Source organism: Peromyscus eremicus, chromosome 14 (assembly GCF_949786415.1).
Source record: "Peromyscus eremicus chromosome 14, PerEre_H2_v1, whole genome shotgun sequence".
Taxonomy (NCBI): Eukaryota; Metazoa; Chordata; class Mammalia; order Rodentia; family Cricetidae; genus Peromyscus; species Peromyscus eremicus.
The window spans coordinates 5553118-5572487 of NC_081430.1; the positions used below are offsets into that span (position 1 = coordinate 5553118).

General features: G+C 38.2%; 1 protein-coding gene across 4 annotated transcripts in view; it reads left to right on the forward strand.

The window, feature by feature from the left end:
- Snx13 (sorting nexin 13) overlaps positions 1 to 19370 on the forward strand; it is a 100522-nt gene that overhangs the window by 41489 nt on the left and 39663 nt on the right. For all 4 annotated transcript variants that reach the window (XM_059279670.1, XM_059279668.1, XM_059279669.1 and 1 more), the window contains 8 exons: positions 285 to 374; positions 1298 to 1419; positions 5481 to 5602; positions 5685 to 5786; positions 6959 to 7047; positions 14745 to 14828; positions 18068 to 18206; positions 18558 to 18646. In XM_059279670.1, the coding sequence (XP_059135653.1) occupies positions 285 to 374; positions 1298 to 1419; positions 5481 to 5602; positions 5685 to 5786; positions 6959 to 7047; positions 14745 to 14828; positions 18068 to 18206; positions 18558 to 18646 (837 nt within the window). The remainder of the gene's footprint in view (positions 1 to 284; positions 375 to 1297; positions 1420 to 5480; positions 5603 to 5684; positions 5787 to 6958; positions 7048 to 14744; positions 14829 to 18067; positions 18207 to 18557; positions 18647 to 19370) is intronic.

A 19370-nucleotide genomic window follows, 5' to 3' on the forward strand; every position in this document is an offset into this window, starting at 1 on the left:
CAGTAAATTGACAGATCAGAAACATTAACTTCTTAGTTTGGAGGGTTGGTTGAACAGTAGCAATTACTATACCTGTCGAATTTGTAGAAAATGGTAATAGATTTTTTTTTTCCTGGATATCTAATAATGTTACCCTGAGAAATCAAGTTTGGCTTATACTTATATTAGCAAATTATTTATTGGCTGGAAAATAAAGGAAAGTGTAATAAGAAATCAATTTGAAGCAAACTGGAGATATTTGAAATCAAGGAAATACTCAGTAACATATTATGGTTTTCCTTAAGTGCTTAGAAGAAATGAAACGAGAAGGCAGGACTATTAAGATCGACAGAAGACTGACGGGTGCCAATATAATTGATGAACCTCTTCAGCAAGTGAGTTTCAGTATGTGGTATTTGAATTTCATCTATTGTAGTTGAGATATATTTCTTTTGCAAATACTAAGTTGTACCTCTTAGCTGTTTAATGTTCTGAAATTTTATGATAATGCTGACTTTGAATTTTATACTTAATAATTCTATTTATTGGGTCCCTATAATGAGGCGGTTTATTTAACATGATAGCCATTATTCTAATCTGTATTAGAAAAAAGTTTTGCTGACATCTGATAGTCTAGTAATTTCATAATTTAAAATATTAATATGACAGTCTTGTTGATCAAGCTCAGTGGTTTGGTAAATTAGACTTTTGAGTTAGTTTTATTCCTTTAAAGATGCTTATCTCTGGTTTGATTAAAAGTGTTAATTAGAAGTAGGTAAAGATACCCCCTCTCAGATATTTTCTGATCATGCACTTTATACTTTGAACCTGTAGTTAGTTTATATGACTTGTAGAAATCATAATCTCGATGTTGTGGACTAGCAATACCGGCTGCATCCAACGTGTTAATAGAGTTGTTAGTTTTGTAATCAGGTCACAGTGGATCTGCGAGGGAGTCTTCAGAAACCTCTTCACGTTAATGTCCATCGGCTCTGCCTACGTCTCATCACACACTCATTGCAGCCAGCACTCAGTATGCATTCCCTTTCCACACTGTCCACCTGAACGTGGGTAGTCATAGATGCTGTGTTCCTTAAGAACTGGAAGTCATGAGCTGGGGTGTCAAAACATCATTTTGAGACAGTTTTTAACATGAAGTAGTGAAGACAGGAATTTACTTTCACAATTTAAGATGTATAGCAGAATATAAGTTGGCAAGTAATTGTCTTAGTGTTTTGTTGTTGTTGTTTGGTTTTTGCTGCTGTTAAGTTTTTAAATCCTAAAAAGGTGTTTTTTTCCCCCTAATGTTTTGCTGTAGGTTATACAGTTTTCATTGAGGGATTATGTCCAGTACTGGTATTACACACTAAGCGATGATGAGTCCTTTCTTCTTGAAATTAGGCAAACTCTTCAAAATGCACTCATTCAGTTTGCTACTAGGTAAGATTGCTTCTTATAGTTACACAGAAAAATTCAGATATGTCATGTATTACAATAGGAAAAATAGCTTCCAAATGAAAGGGATTTTTAACTAAAAGGTAAATAGAATAGTAGACTATTACCATGGGATATCCTCATCACATATTATTTACATGAATAAATATTTCCATTTCTCTTAGGTAGATGTACTTAATATTTTGAGGAAATGCAAATTTCTTCCAACTGTTTGCATTGTGTTACATTCTCATTACCAACTTCATATTTTTTCTATCTTTGTCAATAGTTGTTATTGTCTGTCAATTTTAATTATAGCTACCTAGTAGGAGTGAGATAGCATTTCATTTTGGCTTTGTCTTGCATTTCTCTGAACATTAACATTGAGTATCCTCTCACGTACTTACTAGCCATTAGTGTATCACCATTAAGGAAGTGTCTAGGCATACCCTTGCTCTGTTTTAAAGTAAGGTTACTTGTATTTTATTACTGGCTCTACTTTGCCTTCTACTTTATAAATATTGAAGCCAGACATGGTGGTGCACACCTATAATCCCAGCACTCAGGAGACAGAGGCAGGAGGATCTTTGTGAGTTCAAGGCCAGCCTGGTCTACATAGCGAATTCCAGGACAGCCAGGTGGACATAGAGAGCCTGTCTGCATTTGGACAGTTATGCTCATTTGTCTGTACTTCTCTCATAGTTTTTGTAATTAATTGGTATAATTGCCTGCCTGTGACAGAGGTGAAGGACATTCAGTATTAATACTTTTTATTTGTCTTGTTAAAAAAGAAGTTTACTTGTCTAGGAGTAGACACCTTTTTTAAGTGTGTCGGTGTTTTGCCTGCATTTATGTATATGCACCATGTGCCTGATACCTGGAGAGGCGAAAAGAGGACATCAGATCCCCTTAAAACTGGGTTGTAGACAATTGTGAGCTGCTGTGTAGGTTCTGGGACCTGACCCCTGGTCATCAAGAGCAGTCAGTGCTCTCAACTGCTGAGCCTTCTCTCCAACTCTACCGTTAAGACATTTCTTCATAAACATTAAGTATATAGAAAATGTATTGAAATGAAGGTCTTACAAAATAGCATGTGCTGTATAATTTCAACTATTTTTGTAAATATTTATATATAACAGTGACATTAAAAATAAATGCAGGAAATACTAGCAGTGATCTTTGGATTTTCAGTTTATGGCTAAATACAGCTAATTCAAGAAATTTAAAGAAGAAAATTGCATTTTATAAATCAGATATTTTTCCTTTAGAGTTATAGATAGGCAATTAAACATATGATGATCAGTAATAAAGATATCCAAGATGATTTTTTTTATGTTCTATCCTTTTTTAAAATTAAAGACAAGATTGTGGCTGGCTTGATGTGAGCAGGTCGTGTGCATACAGTCATGGAGCTCCAGGTCCATGTGTGCTGCTGCTCTGTCGTTCCTGGCGGACACTGGTCTACTGTAGACTTTCCCTTTGCCCTTGGTCTTAAAATTGCCCTGCTCCCTCTCTGATGGTCTCCAAGCCTTGGCGAAGAGAGTGTGATACAGATGTTCTATTTAGATTACATTTTTTTTTTTTGTGTGTGTGTGTGTGTGAGAGAGAGAGAGAGAGAGAGAGAGAGAGAGAGAGAGAGAGAGAGAGACAGACAGACAGAGACAGACAGACAGACAGACAGAGACAGAGAGACAGAGAAAGAGAGAAAATATGTTCTTTTAAATTCACGGACTATTACCTTATAAGTAACAGCATGAAAGTATTAGTCAGATTGCTATGTAATAGCCCAGGTGTTTTTAGCGCAGCGAGTGTCATGTGGAAGAGCATTGTAGACAAAGTGAACAGAGCTTTGGCGTTAGTCATAGCTTTAGAGCAATTGATAGTAGGAGTTCTCTAGGAAGCTGAGTCATGAATGTGTAGCTGAATGGCTTTTATTAATATTCATATCTCATTTCTTTCATATTTATCATGCACTATTTTAAAAAGTACTCCATTGTTAAACTGTTTTCTGCCTTTGTCAAGACAGATAATTAACATTTTTAGTATGGCCTCCTGTTTCTATATGGAAAACAATGATATTGTCCTTACAGTGTTCTTTGGAGTTCAAATTTCTCTTTGCATATAATTGTAAGAAAGTCAAAATAGAGGTAGTGTACTTTTTTTTCACCCTCATCATACTTCTATTTTAAAAAATAGAAATCTAGATTTAAATATTTGAATAGTTTATATTAAATGTTTACATTACTTGATGGTTTTACTAATTTTAAATGTCACATGTTCCAATGAATTGATGGCTTTGAAATGACTTCTAATTTTGGAACAATTCAGTAAATTAATAAATGGCATTGTTCTATAAAGGAAAACAGATATGAAATATTATATATTATTTTTTCTTCCAAAATAGTTAGAAGGAATCTTTTATGGAATAATTGAGTTCACTGTTTTACAAAACTGAAGGTTGCTCACATAGATTGTGACTTAAATGGCTTGTAAGGCCAGCATATCACTGTGGAGTCAAAGCTGGTCTGTAGTTCAGTGGGTAGCCCCAGCTGACTCGAGAGCCCTTAGCTTTTGCTTGCTTTGGGTACGTGTGTGTCAACATGACTGAGTTAAATTCATTTCTTTGAATAAGGACAATGGTGGAAGGACCTCTGGTGACTGCTGGGCTTAACTTTTTATTTTAGATTTTAGAGGGTCATAATAAAAATTGCTGCCAGGTTGGTTTGTATGCTTAAACATGTGCTTGTATCTTGAGACTATTGATCCTTTCTCAGCTCCTAAAGATTCCGACACTGCTGTTGTTTGTGTACGTGCAGTTTGTTCATCTTCTCATGTCTGTCAGACTAGAGCAGTGCCTTGTCAAGGATAGATGAGGTTTGTTTGGGAAGGTAATCTGTACTTCCTCGGTGCATCACTGCTCTTCAGTGTTCCTCGTGGCAGCTCTGTTTGGATGTGGATGTTATGGAGGTTTCCTTGTGAGCGGCAGGCTGCTGGGGAAGCTGCACCCCCCGAAGACAGAGTGTGGGTTTGTCTGTGCCACTCATCCCCTGGACTCTCAATCTCTTCTTTTCTTTCTTTGCCAAGACTGCCTTATTTGCTATACTGCAAAGCCTCCCATTGAAAAGAAATAAACAGGGCCAGCCATGAAATGAACGTGTGTACAAGTTGTTCATTGTATGCTTGTCGTCAGTGGTCAGTGAATGTGTTCTTTCCTGGTCCCATGGCCCTGGGTTCTCTCGTGGCCCAGCATCTTCAGGAACGTATCTTACTTTTGTTCGTTCTAGGTATGCTCCTGAAAGTGTTAACAGAATTATGTGCTATTTTTATTTGTTTTACTGAATTTTTTTTAAGTTTGTTGCTGTTGAGATAGAGTACTAGGTGATTTCATAAGATTAATATTGAAAATTTTATATTCTGAAGAGTGTTATATATTTTATACTTACCATCATCTTTTAGCCTAATGGTTCTGTATGTCTTGTTATTTAGTGGTCATAGTTTCAAGCGCTAGTATATGCAAGAAGAAATAATTTATCCTAGACATTTGGTTTCAGAACATAGGTTGTGTAACTAAAAGAAAGAGTGGAAAATTTAGAATGGATTCAGAAGAAACCACAAAGTGTTTGAAATACTCTTAAACAAATGGAAACATTCTGGATATCTCAGGTATTTTGTATCTGGGCTGAGAAATTACATGATGTACCCGTGGGCAGGCTTATTTCAGATTTAATTGGAAAAATTTACTATATTTACCAATTTTAAGAATGTAAATTGTATTTTTATGCCTTTGGATATTAATTAAAATATATTGTCATAAGACTAAGTGAAATAAGAGCTGATATACTTAGAGTTTCATGTAGTAAAATCTAAGATACAAAAATAATTAAGGAACAAAATCTAACTTGAGGAGCTGGAGGGGTGCTCTGTGGTTATGAGTACCGCAGTTCTTGCAGAGGACCTTTAATTCTCACCACGACAACCAGCTTGTAGCTGCCCACAACTCCAGCTCCAGGGAATGTGACTCGTGTCTGTAAAGCATTTATGTAATGATATCATGTTTTTTCTGTAAGGTCAAAAGAAATAGACTGGCAGCCTTACTTTACTACACGCATTGTAGATGACTTTGGCACTCACCTACGAGTGTTCAGAAAGGCTCAACAGAGGGCAACAGAGAAAGATGACCAAGTCAAAGGTACTGACTTTATTTCATTTCAAGTTAGGGTTTCAGAGTCTTTTATCCCTGTGCACATTCTCAGTTGTTTTTGTTGTTCTAGGTACAGCAGAGGATCTGGTAGAAACCTTTTTTGAAGTTGAAGTTGAAATGGAGAAGGATGTTTGCCGGGATCTTGTGTGCACTTCTCCGAAAGATGAAGAAGGTTTTATTTTTAATATAACTCTTTTGCAAACAGTCTCAGGTTAGAGACAAGTTAGCAGAGCAAATCTTGGGTGGCATCGTTCTTGCACAGGACAGCTTGCATAGAGAAGACATGACTTTATTGTAACTCTTACATGTAGCCTCTGCATGCTTTTCTCATTCTGAAGGTTATCTTTAAACAACAGAACATTTTAAGAACTATAGTAATTTCTATTCTTCAATTTATTATCTCTACCCTAAGAGTATACCTGTTTTCCTAAACTCTTTTCTAATTAATTTCAAATAAAATATTTAGATTATTATGTGCTTTTTTATTTGTTTGACTAGTTACTGCAGTAAGTGTTTCTTGATGTTCAGGTAAAATTTCACTTGATGGGAAGTTAGACAAGTTTTAATCAGAGCTTTTTTATTATTGTTTTTTTATTTCAGTTTAGTCTCACAGTTAGACATTTACTATTTGGAATGTAATTTTACCAATGGTATTAGCTGTTGAATTTTTTCCCAAGAGGTGTCCGTGTGAGAACAACCACAAGGAAGCACCAGTAGTTCTGGAAGTGATTTTCTTCAGGTTTGAGGACATGCTAAACTGTTCTCTTGCCTTTTCTATGATTTTATTCTTTCCTATTTTTTCTTTTCTCCTGTTTATACTTGTTATTAAGTTTAGTTTTCACTGCCTTTAGCATTGTGTGAAATAACAGTTAAATAACAGTCCATACAATGGAGTGAGATATGTGCATGGGAGCGCTTTCTTACATCAGTAGACGAGAAGAACGTAGCCCTGCATTGATAGTACGTGCTGATATTGTAGAAGTGTTTCTTTTTTCCTGAAATAAGTAATAGAAGTTATCTTTACGTGCACAAAATCTTTTAAGTATACAAGGATAATACATAATAGAAGTAGAGAGTACATTGTATATTGAAACTCTTAGAGGGAAACAATTTTGTCGTTAAAATTTCTCATGATTAATAAGACTGGTTCAAACTGATGCGAGTTTGATTAATGAAGAGTAACGATTTGGAGAGCAGTGAAGGCAATTTAGTGAATACTGGGGTGCAAGTACTGAAGTGGGAAGCTGTTATGAACACGAACCTTTTAAAAATGTTTCTTGTATTAAAAGTAGGTAGAGACTTTAGATTTTCTAATGTTATTATGGCTACTTTTTCTGTTTTTAGGATTCCTAAGGGATTTGTGTGAGGTTTTATTATATTTATTGCTACCTCCTGGAGATTTCCAGAACAAGATCATGCGATACTTTGTCAGGGTAAGCGTAAATTCGTACCAAATCATGACCTAAAGGAACTGAGAGCAGTAGTTCTCAAAACCTTTGGCCTCGAGACCCAGTTAAACTGCAGAATTATTGAAGCATTAAGGAGCTTTTAAAATGTGATTCTTCATCTATAATATGTACGTATCATAAAATACAAAAACAAAATGCTGAATCAGAAGAGCATGTAAGTACAAACTCATTAGCTGGTAGATGAGTGACATGCCATCTTGTCCTTTTTAAAATCTTACTGTATGCTTATTAGAGATTGAGAGTGAGAACGTAAATAAGGTCTTAGTATCAGGAAAATGGGCGTTGACTCAGTTCATTCTTTGAGAAAGGATTTTGGTCTATGGCCATACCACCCTGAGCTCACCCAGTCTTGTCTGATCTCATAAGCTAAGCAGGGTTGGGCCTGGTTAGTATTTAAATGGGAGAAATGATCTTGGGGCCCTTTTCTGAATTCCCCAGAGGTCACTGGCCAATACTTTGAGAACTGCCTTAGAGCTAGATGCTTTAATATTTGGTTATAATACAGACAGACTTTGTTTTAGTTGAAAAAATATTCATACAATCTATTTTCATCATGTTTTCTCTCTGAGATCCTCCCCACATCCCTACCCACCCAACTTTATGTTCCTTTTTGCGTCTCTCCCAAAACAAAACACAAAAATCAAGAAACACAGAAAATTCCAAAAAAAGGGAAAAAAATCACATCAAAATAGTCCATCATGACAAATCATGGCAAACAAAACAAAATGTCCACAAAATACCATTGAGTGTGTTTTGTGTTGCTCAACACCCCCTAGGCATGGGGCCTTCCCTGGAGTGTGGTTATTATACCCAGTGAGACTCCATTGGAGAAAACTGATTTTCTGTTTGCCAGTGGCATCAGTTACAGATAGTTTCTTGGTTAGAGGTGGGACTCTGGGTCTACTTCCCCCTCGCAGTGCAGTGCTGGGACCCTGTCTCTTGATCCTGTGCAGGTTTTGTGTATGCTGCCACAGTCTCTGAGCGCATATGTAAATCCTGTTGTGGCTAGAAGATAGTGTTTCCTTTAAGTCATCCATCACCTCTGGCTCTTAAAATCCTTTTGCTTCCTCCTTTGTATAGCTTCCTTAGTTCTGAGAGGAAGGGTTTGGTGAAGACATCACTTTTAGGAATGAGTGATCCAGAGACTCAGTCTCTGCACATTATCCAGTAGTGGTCTCTGCTAATTCCATCCTAATGCAACAAGAATCTTCTCTGGGATGGGTTGAGCAAGGTACAGATCTGTGGGTATAACAGTATGTCATTAGGAGTCACCTTATTGGTATGTTCCTTTAGCAGAAGAATAGTAGTAGGTTTTCCTTTAAGTCACGATCTATCTAGTCTCAGGTTCTTGTCCATTTACCGGTGTCCATCTTAAATCCAGGTAGAAAGTGACTGGTTACACCTGTGCCATCACTGCACGGTCTCCTCATGCAGGCACGCACGTCACTGTTATAAGTCCTGGGCTTTGTAGTGGGTGACACTGAGTGTCACAGTCACGGTCCTCCTCCAGTAGCATGCAGAATACCTTCCAGCACTTTGAACATTAGTCATTAGGGGTGAAGCTTCTAGTTGGGCACTGGCTTAACTCTTCATGTTTGATGACATAATTAAGTGTTGTCTTCAGCAATAGGTCCTTACCATCACTTTGTGTTGAGCAACCAAATAGCCCTGGCAATAGCTTGTGATGTTTAGGGCATTTCATGAGGACCTGTTAGCCAACAAGACAGATAGATTTTTAAAAAATGTCTTCAGTTTTACAGCTTTTCTTAAATTAGCTTAGATAGATGTAACATTTTGAGACAGAAACTTTAAAATAGAATTGGCTTTTCCCAATTGGAGCATGACTAAGATGAGAGCAGTGCTCTTAAATTGTATTCTCTAATTTAAGTCTTTTGTGTAAGACTGCCTAAATGCAGATTTCTGGCTTTGGCTGCTGCTTATGAATGAAATGAGAAGAGTATATCCTGTTAACGGGGGTTAAGTGAAAGTGCATCTGCCTAGCGTGCAAACTCGTAATCACCTTAGCCTTTCTCCTGCACAGTACCAACAGCTGCAACCTTGCTTCTGTGCCTACAGCGCTGTTGAGTCTGTACCACAGTTTCCAGCATCTGTGTAGCTTGGTTTTAGTTTACTTCCCAGGTGTGTTGATGACATTTACAGGAAGGGAGTGGTATGTTTTCATGAGAACAGTGTGATAGGGTAAACTGTTCATGTAAAAGCCAATTATTGGGCCAGTCATTCCAAAGGGGGGTTCATTCTCATCATGTCTGTTACTAGAGTCAGATCTATGTTATTTTTGAACTTTTCTGCCTAATTTTGTAAATATTTAAGTTCTCCAGTCCAAGCCCTGGTCTCACTTACACATTCTGTGCTTTCAAACACGTCCAAGTGCTTATGAGCTTTAACTTTGTATCTTTAGCCCAAACTTCGCATCTGAATTCCATGTCATTCTGAATCACTTCTCATGTGAAATAGCTATTTGATTAACTCAGTTACCTTTTAAACTCCTAAGTGTCCGAAATGAAAGTGCATGGTTTCATGGTTAAGAATATCTGCTGCTCAACCACCTGTAACTCTGTTCCAGGGGAGCCAGTACTTTCTTTAAGTTGCTGAGGGTACCCACAGTCATGATGTAGCAGACACATATAAGCACATACACACATAAAAGAAAAAAATCCCCATCAGAATGGAAGTCTGATTCTTGATTCTATGTCATGTCTGCAGTTTAATCTTTTTTTTTTTTTAATATAATATAGCTATCAAGCAAGTTTTTCAAATCTGGGGTCCTTCTGGAGGTTCTGTATGATGTAACTTTTATCTCTGGCCTTTATGACATAATATCACAGAAAACCCAATCTGTAGTAAAGCTCCAAAAAGGTATTATATTCAGGAATGGTAAAGTAGGGGAAATAATAAAGCTCCATTATAGAACTAGAACCAGTTCTGAGGTTAGGAAAAACAAGTGGAAATTCATAGTCAGTGGCTTGACCATTATGTTTTCATTACTCTTTCATCTGGTGGTGGACATGTAGTCTGTATCCACTTTCTGGTTACTGTAGAAATAGAGCAGCGATGAAAATGGATGAGCAAGTGTCTGTAGTAGGCTGTAGAGTCCTTCGAGTATATTACCAAGAATGATAGTTGGATCTCAAGGTAGATCTATTCCCAACTTCCTGAGAAGCTGCCGCATTGGTTTACAGAGTGACTATACAAGTTTGCACTCCCACCAGGAGTGGATGAATGTTCCCTTTACCTCACATCCTCACCAGCATGCCAGCTCCCTTTATTTTTATAGGTCAGGCTCTGTTCATGGTGGCTGTGTCCTCCTACATCGAGTAGCAGTTAAGAAATGCCTCACAGACATGGCCACAGGCCAGTCTGATTCAGATTGTTTTCAGTTGAACTTCCCTCTTCCCTAGTGACTCTAAGCTTATATCAAGTTGACGACTGACACTAACTGTGACAGAGGCATATGAAAGATAAGGGTGCCTGTAGTGAGACACCCTCATTAGGATTCCTGCTAGAGGTAGGCCAGGATGATCCTCTCGTACAAAGAGTGAGGATGAGAAATTTGATCAGATATTGAGAAGGTGGAAGCATTGTAGCTAAACACCTTTGGCTGGATTCTGTTAAAATGTAAGATACAATGATGAAGAAAGGTTGAGGTCTAATTTGGAAGAGAGTTCTAGTAACCAACTAGAGTTTAGTTGAGGATAAAAGCTCTGTCACCAGTCAGTTCTCGTTAACACTTGTTTTCTCCCCAAGAAGTACTATTTTTTCCCCACTCATTGATAGTTGTATCATACTTTTGTTCATCTTATTCAGAATGATTTTGTTACTCTCTTAGCCATATCTTCAGTTTTTATATCTTAATATCCCTCATCAGCGATTTCTTTTGTGACCACTGAATTTTAAGTTCCTTTGTATTTTCCTGTACTGAAGACAGGGCCCAGTAGTTTTTCTTCTTAGTATTTACCACATTTAAAGTGATATATATGTATGTATATATTATTGTTTATTAACTTGGTACTTTTCTCCATAATGAACTGTAAACTGAGAGCATACCTGCCATTATCTATATTGTTATGAGTGTAGTGTTTAACACAGTATGTGGTATATAGCAGGTACAGACAAGCGTCTCTGCTGTGATGAAGGATGAAAGTCTGTTGGTCTTCTCTCTGGTGTGGCATACACGCTACTGTAGAGCCAGAAATGGAGATGTGCTTTGTGAAGTGAAGCTGTTGTTTAAAATGATGCAGGATGGTCGGCCGATTTGTCTCACGATAGATTGCTTTTTGGCCCGATTTCATCCTTTTTGGTCAAATCTAGTCTACTACAATGCTGCATTCAACCAGTCAGTTTCGTTCATTGCACTTTTAGTCCTGTGTCAGTTTTCTTGTCTTAGTAGTTAGATTCAGACTTTCACAGCAGACATTTTGCCTAGGTTAAACAATAGGTGAAGAGCTCTTTCTGTTGTATGGATTTCGTTGTTCCTGTTGCGTGGAGGAACTCCCAACACAATGGAAGGAGACCTTGCAAGTTTTCCTTTGAACTCCACAAGTGCTGAGTTGTGTGCTTGTGTGTGTGTGCCCACAAATGTAATAAATGTGAAAGGAATTGGGGGTCTTAAACTTAGAATTGCAAGCCAGAGGCTGCCTACTGTGGTGAATAGAGTCCTGTGACAAACCTTTTAACAGCCAGAGACTCTATGAAGAGAATTAGAAGACCAGAGTAATTTTCTAAGACTTATCCGCTGATTATATTAAATAATAAACATAAAATCATAGTTATTTCCAATGTGTTTTTTTATTTTGAATAAACAACTCTGAAAAATGATTTTGGGGATTGGATTTTCTGCTTACAAAGTACATTTTAAAGTTTGAACACATGGGTCATAAACAGAATTTGAAGAAAGGAATTTTAAATATAATAAAAATGTTAAAAGCAGTTAGAAAGCCTAGTGTGGTGGCTCATGCCTGTAACATCAAAAGCTAGGAGGCTTAGGCAGGAGAATTAGTCATTCAGGGTCATCCTCAGCTACATAGAAAGTTTGAACCCAGCCTCTGTTGCTTAAGACCCTGTCTTAGAAGTAAGATAAATAAATAAAAAGTTAGAAATTAACTATATTCCTTATAATCTAGAACTGTAAAGAACCCCAGTTTCTAGAAATTACAGGTGCCTGCATTACTGCTTGTTAAATATATTAATTTATCATGAGGTAATAGTTGTCAGCAAAACTTTATTCATGCAGGATTATACAAAATATTTCTTTAAAGAAAAAGAGGTCTTTGTGTGTGTGTGTGTGTATCCATGGATACACACACACACACACACACACACACACACACACACACGTATATAAACAAATGGTGCTGATAAATTAGAGATTTGCCAAGAGAATCAATTGGTCTTTTACTTAGGAAGTGAATATATTGTGTTAAGTTAGCGTTACCAGTATTCTCAAAAAATGAATTTTGATAACTTTAGATATCACAGGCATCAGGGGATGGTTAATACCCACTAAAAAAATTCTATGTTAGTAGTGTCAGTTCTAAGTTCTTAAGCCTTCATTTCCATTCATGTAAGTAGATGCCCATCTTGGACTTAAATAGCCTAGAGGAGTGGTAAGTATTTTTAAAGATGAGTAAGTGACTAGGTCAATTGAGGAATTTCACTTATACACCAAGGGTTTCTAGGCAGTGCTATTGTATAAGAGAAATGTAAGACATAACAACAACAACAACAAAACCGCTAAGAGACAAATACTCTAAATACAGGCACAGATGCATTTTAAACTTAGAAGTGGAAAAGCCTTCAGCTGAAAGGATCAGGGCACACCTGATAGGTCAATTGATTTTTTTAAAACATAATCTCTTTATTGATTCTTTGGGAATTTCACATCATGCACTCCAATTCTGCTCACCTTCCAATCCTCCCAGTCCTCCCCTCACCCCTGCAGTGCTCCCCCCAAGAAAATTAAAAAAAAAAAAAAGAAAAAAGAAAAGAAACCAAACCAAAACAAAGCAAGCAAACGAAAACAAGAACAAAACGAAAAGCAAAAAACTGTCTTTGCTTCTCCATCTTTCCTCCCTCTCCAACAGCTCTTCATCTGTCCTGGTAGCACGGGAGCCTGGGTGTGTCACACAGTGTACCTTTCATCCAGTCAGTGTATCTAGCAGTTGTTCATTTCAGTGAGTAGTCACTGGTCTGGCTCAAGGCCTCCGGTTTCTGATACACCATCATCACTGGATCCTCACCGGAACTCCTCTGGGATATCCTGCAGCCGCCCTGAGTCCTTTTTTTTAAAAAAAATGCAAATTTTATGTTTTTATTTTTTTCCTTTTTATTTATTCTTTGCAATGAACACTGGAAACTAAAGATGTATGGATAGAAGGATTTACTGTAAGACTCACTGTGTCACACTACAGCTTCCGTGACGAGATTGATTTTTCCTTTTTTTAAAAAAAATTTATTATATTTTTTTTGTGGAGGGGAGGTTGCAAGGGCAGAGGGTAGATACAAAGGGATGGGGAAATGAATGGGATGGAGATGCATGATGGGAAAGACACAAGGATAATTGATTCTTGAGTAAAACATTACAGGGAGGGCAGAGTTTTAGTAGATAAGAGCATAAAAACTGCAAAGAGTGGGACTGTATTTAGAGTATGTGAGTTGATATTATTAAGTTTTCACATTTTTATTGGGAAAATAGTCAGGTAGAGGCAACATTTGTATACCAGCTACCCAGGTTTAGCCCATGCTACTGATAGTACATGGTACTTACTCCATCTCATCACTTGAAGTGGACAGTTCTGAAAGTAGTGTTTTTTTTTCTTTTTAAATATATTTAATATAGATGCTTGGATCCATAAACACCTTTATGCTAATATTTTGTCTTTTAAAAATTCACACAAATACTAATATTCCAGAGGTATTCTTTTATTGATTTTTATTCCCCTCTGGTTTCATAGAGATGTGGCTTGCTCTGTCTGTCTGTCTGCCATCTGTCTGTCTGCCATCTGTCTGCTGCTTGCCTGCCTGCCTGCCTGCCTGTCAGTATCTATCTATCTATCTATCTATCTATCTATCTATCTATCTATCCATCCATCCATCCATCCATCCATCCATCCATCCATCCTTCCTTCCTTCTCTCATATATTAATCCTGACCTCAGTTTCCCCTCCCTCCACTCCTCTCAGTCTCTCCCTCCTACTTCTCCCTAATGTTTGAGTGTGGGTCTCTGCATCTGCTCCATCCATCTGCTGGATGAAGCCTCTCTGATGACGATTATGCCAGGTTCTGGTCTACAAGTATAGCAGAATGTCATTAGGAATCATTACACTGACTTTTTTTATTTTTATTTTTTGGCCAGTTGTGTTTGGTTCTCTATCCTAGGTCTCTGGGCTATTTAACCTCTGGGTGCTGGCCCTCCAGGCAGTGTCAGGCATGGGCTCCCTCCCGTGGTATGAGCCTCATAGAAATATGTTTCAGTTGGTATTGATACTTATATCTCATTAATGTATGGGAATTGTGGCTCGCCTTTTAGGCTGCAGTGATTCCATATTCCATGTGTATCATAACTCTACTGTTGTTTAAGGAAACTTACACTATGGTAGATTGGAGAAGACGCTTAAGCTATCTATTTTTAAATTTATTTTTAGGAAATCCTTGCACGAGGAATTCTTCTTCCATTAATAAATCAACTCAGTGATCCTGATTATATTAATCAATATGTCATATGGATGGTAAGTACCTTTTGAAATTGTGGCTTGTATTTGAAACAGGTTTTTAGCAGTAAAAACAGAGTTTGGAGATCAGAATGATTAACCAATAGTATATTAAAGAAATGAAGTGAAAGCTATTTTTAAAGTACTCTCTACATTTCTAGTACCTTCCTTACTATTATGGTGTTACTACTATTTAAAGTTGTAGCTTTCACTGCCTGTATATGCAGAGATGAGTAATTTGAACAATGCTCGTACAGGTTGCATGTTCCTTCTATGAAATGTTGAGGACACCCATCTTGCTGGCTCTAAAAGTGTGGGGCCTTTAATGTGCTGATTTTCTGGCTTCACTTCTTGCTTTTTATTAGTTCACTATAATACTTAGTATTTGATTTAGTAGCCCAAATGGCTTTTCAGCTAATATTTCTTCCTCCTCTCTTTTGTAACTATTGCTATTTTAGTGGTTGTTATAAAAATTAGAATGAACCACTTCATCAACATATGCATAGAACAATGTTTGACTCCCTCATATCCATTGTGAGCCTTGCCAGTTGGATCATTTCAACTCCCTGTTCTGTGGACTCTTTTATATATCTATACACACATACAATTTCTTCATTAGTGCAACTTAGGCTTTTTGTATCATAATTTCTTTTTTTTTTTTTGGTTTTTCGAGACAGGGTTTCTCTGTGTAGCTTTGCGCCTTTCCTGGAACTCACTTTGGAGACCAGGCTGGCCTCGAACTCACAGAGATCCACCTGGCTCTGCCTCCCGAGTGCTGAGATTAAAGGCGTGCGCCACCACCGCCCGGCGTATCATAATTTCTTAAAAAAAAAAAACACCAAAGGAAAAATAAAACTCTTATGTATCATTTTTAATAATCCTAATTTTTTATAATTCTAAATATCATTTTGCTCTTATTTTATTCTGAACAATTTCCTGTAGGATTTGTATAATTTTCAAGGTTTATGGGCATCAGTGTCTTCAAGCTCACCGAGCCTTAGCTTGTCGTAAAATATGTTTTACTCTAAGAGTCCAGAATACTTTCACTTTCTCTAGAGTGTTTGACAGTTTTATTTTAGTACTTGTAAAGGTGTGTGGTTGGAAATGTCAATTTGTCTACTTGCTGTCTGGTTTCTAATGAGAGCGAGTATCCGTGCCGTGGCTGTGCCTGTCTCTGAGGTCTGTGCTTTGCGGTCCCCGTTGTGGGGTTTTCTGTGAGAGGGACAGCGTCTCAGACGGTCTGCTGCCTTTTCACAGCTCGGTTGCTTTTCCTCGTTGAAAGTGTTTTATCAGTCAGTGGTTGGGATTATCGTTTAGTGATGCTCTGTTACTCACCGTGTGATAGCCATGATTAAGTCTAATGTACTCTTATTCTCCGTTCCTCCCCAGTAGTTGCTGAGTGTGCTTGTGCTGGGGGCATCTACCCTCATTATAACTTCATGACTGCCCATCTCATCTGTATCCTTAATCTGCCCTGAAATCTTTGTATTTTTTCCTGTTTTTATATTTCCATCACTTCCACCCTTACAAAACACTGTCTTGGTGTTGTGTGGGAAACTTTCCTGGGAGACACAACATGGCATATGTCTACTTCAGACAGGGAACCCATGGCAGACCAAAGTAATAATTACAGCAAAGAAACCAATGAATTATTATTGGGACTGCTAATAGGGGAGTGGGCAGAGGGTGACTTAGAAGGAACAGGGGTGACTTTAAAGTACTTGATAACTGAACAGCCCACCCCAACATGGTGGATGACTCCAAAAGCTGCAGGTCTTGCCGGGCGGTGGTGGCGCACGCCTTTAATCCCAGCACTTGGGAGGCAGAGCCAGGCGGATCTCTGAGTTCGAGGCCAGCCTGGGCTACCAAGTGAGTTCCAGGAAAGGCGCAAAACTACACAGAGAAACCCTGCCTCGAAAAACCGGAAAAAAAAAAAAAAAAAAAAAAGAGCTCCAGGGCTTGTTTTGCCGGGCGGTGGTGGCGCACACCTTTAATCCCAGCACTCGGGAGGCAGAGCCAGGCGAATCTCTGTGAGTTCGAGGCCAGCCTGGGCTACCAAGTGAGTTCCAGGAGAGGCGCAAAGCTACACAGAGAAACCCTGTCTCGAAAAACCAAAAAAAAAAAAAAAAAAAAGCTGCAGGTCTTAGAGGCAGTTCTGCACGTCTGCGAAGTCTCTTGGTCTGGGCTAGTCTTATCCTCCCCCAGCAACCAGCAGTTACTGCCTGCTCCTAAAGCTGGAGGGGGCCTTCAAGAACCTTCCAAGGGTCAGCTTTCCCAGGCATGGGACTTACTTACCTTCTGAGGTTCGCAAGCCACCTTCTCCCTCCTGGAGGTGATGTTTCTTTGGAGGAAGTGTCAACACTTGGCTGGTTATAACACCTCGCTTTTTTTTTTTTTTCAATTTTAAATTTTGGCCTTTCTTAGTCTTTTGCTGTTTTGAGTGTGCTCGATCTAGGATAGTTCCTCTTTCAATCCACACTTGTTCTCTGTGCTTCCCATGCAGCTTCATGGTCTGACACAGTGTTGCCTCTATGTCAGTGACTTGAAAATCACCGTTGCCTAGTCTTTCCTGAATCCCTGCCTTTCCTATGAAAAAGCAAACTTAATGTTTACATTTGGTTGCTTCAGAGCTCCCTGACCCCGCTCTTCCAGTGCTGTCTCTATCCTGTTTGGCGGTGGCTCCACTATTCCTGTTCTTTAGGCCACAAGTTTTAGTGCTCTTCATTTCTCACTTTAGCTAGTATGTTAGCTGGTTCTATTGGTACTGTTTGTAAAAGATGTAACTGTAAAACATTGCACAGGGAACTTTATAACCCTCCTTATCACACCCCCATGACTGCTGCTGCCATGTTTTCCCGCACTTTGTCCTTTTCTTCTCTACTTGATTGTCAAACTGTTTCTAGTTTAAACCCAGTGACTGGATTTTTTGATTTTTCAGAGTAAAACACTCAAACCCTTATACTGTAGAATTCTTACTCCATTCCTGCTGCTCATCCTCTGTTGTCCAGGTCATCTTGGTTTAGCTCCAGCCACCTTGATTTCCTTGCTATCACCACTCTTTCTGAGCATGAGTCTGTGCTTTTCAGGATGTCATGTGTTTAGCTTGATCTCTTTTGTTAGTGTGATCCATTTTAGTGTAAGTGCTTGAACACACTGCTTTTTCCGTTTGGTGCCTGGCTCATAGCTGTCATTCAGTGCTGAAGTTTTCTCTTAGTAAGTAACCTTCTCCTATCTGTTCTTTAAAACCTTATTTTTAGATCCGTGATTCAAATTGCAACTATGAGGCCTTTATGAACATCATTAAGTTAAGTGACAATGTTGGAGAGTTGGAAGCAGTCCGAGATAAGGCGGCCGAAGAGCTCCAGTACCTTAGGTCCTTAGACACAGCTGGTGATGGTAAGTGACTCTTCTGACAGTGCTCTCTTCGAGGACTGTCGTACCCTTAATAAAGCTTTTCAGTTGCCTAAATGAAACCAGAAATTTCTGGGTTTTAATGCTCAGATTAAGTCTTCCTTACTGTACTAACATGTTCTTAGAGTAAACGTGAAGATGGTGTTATGGCAATTGTCCCTAGAGATAGTAGGTATGATTTAATTTAAAGTATATGAATAATTTTATGAAGCAATTTCATAGTTTTTTTATTAAAGCAAAATTGCTGTATTGATAATTTTGTTGAATTATAGTGTGTTAAGTATTTTTGAAAAACTACAACCAATTTTTAGCTTATAATGAATTTTTTTCTTTCAGATATTAACACTATTAAAAATCAAATAAATAGCTTATTATTTGTAAAGAAAGTATGTGACTCAAGAATACAGCGGTTACAGTCAGGCAAAGTAAGTATAAAATACTTTTGAAATAACACCTAGTTGTAAACTTCATGGTGACTGAAATCCTAGCATGTGACAAAAATAGGATATTAATTAATGGAACTACGTACAACAGGACTTAAACAGAAGAGTGTGTGTGTGCATACTCAAGTACAGTACATGTGGAGGCCAGAGGTGCCTTCCACGGTTGCTTTCTATCTCATTGAGATAGGATCCCTTACTGACCCTGGAGCTCGCCTGCCACCTAGAGTAGCTGGCCACTGAGCTCTAAGAATAACCCAGTCTCTACGCTCTCCACCCCAGTGTGAGGGTTGCAGATACAAGCCTCTGTGTCTGGCATTTTTATATGATCCTGGGGATCTGAACTCGGGTTCTGAAGCTTGCAAGCACTTTGCCAATTGAGCATACTCTTAGTCCCAAAGAGATTCATATGCTAGAGCATGACAGATTTGTCGTAAAGCAGTTCAGGAAGGTTGATTGTAGCACTGCCTGGAAGTCTACCCTGTGCAGTGCTCTGGCCTACAGCTCTCTGTTGAGCCATGGAAATGGGTCTCGGTGTTAGAGGATGTGGTCTGTTACAGCTGTCAGGAATAAGGTCTGCTTTAAGTGATAGTAAGTGAAATTTAAATGACAAGACAGTGAAAGTGATAACTGTTTCAGAAACATTTGAGGTTCTAGCACAAAAATCAGTACAAATCACCCAAATGTTAATGATGGTTGTCAGAAGCAA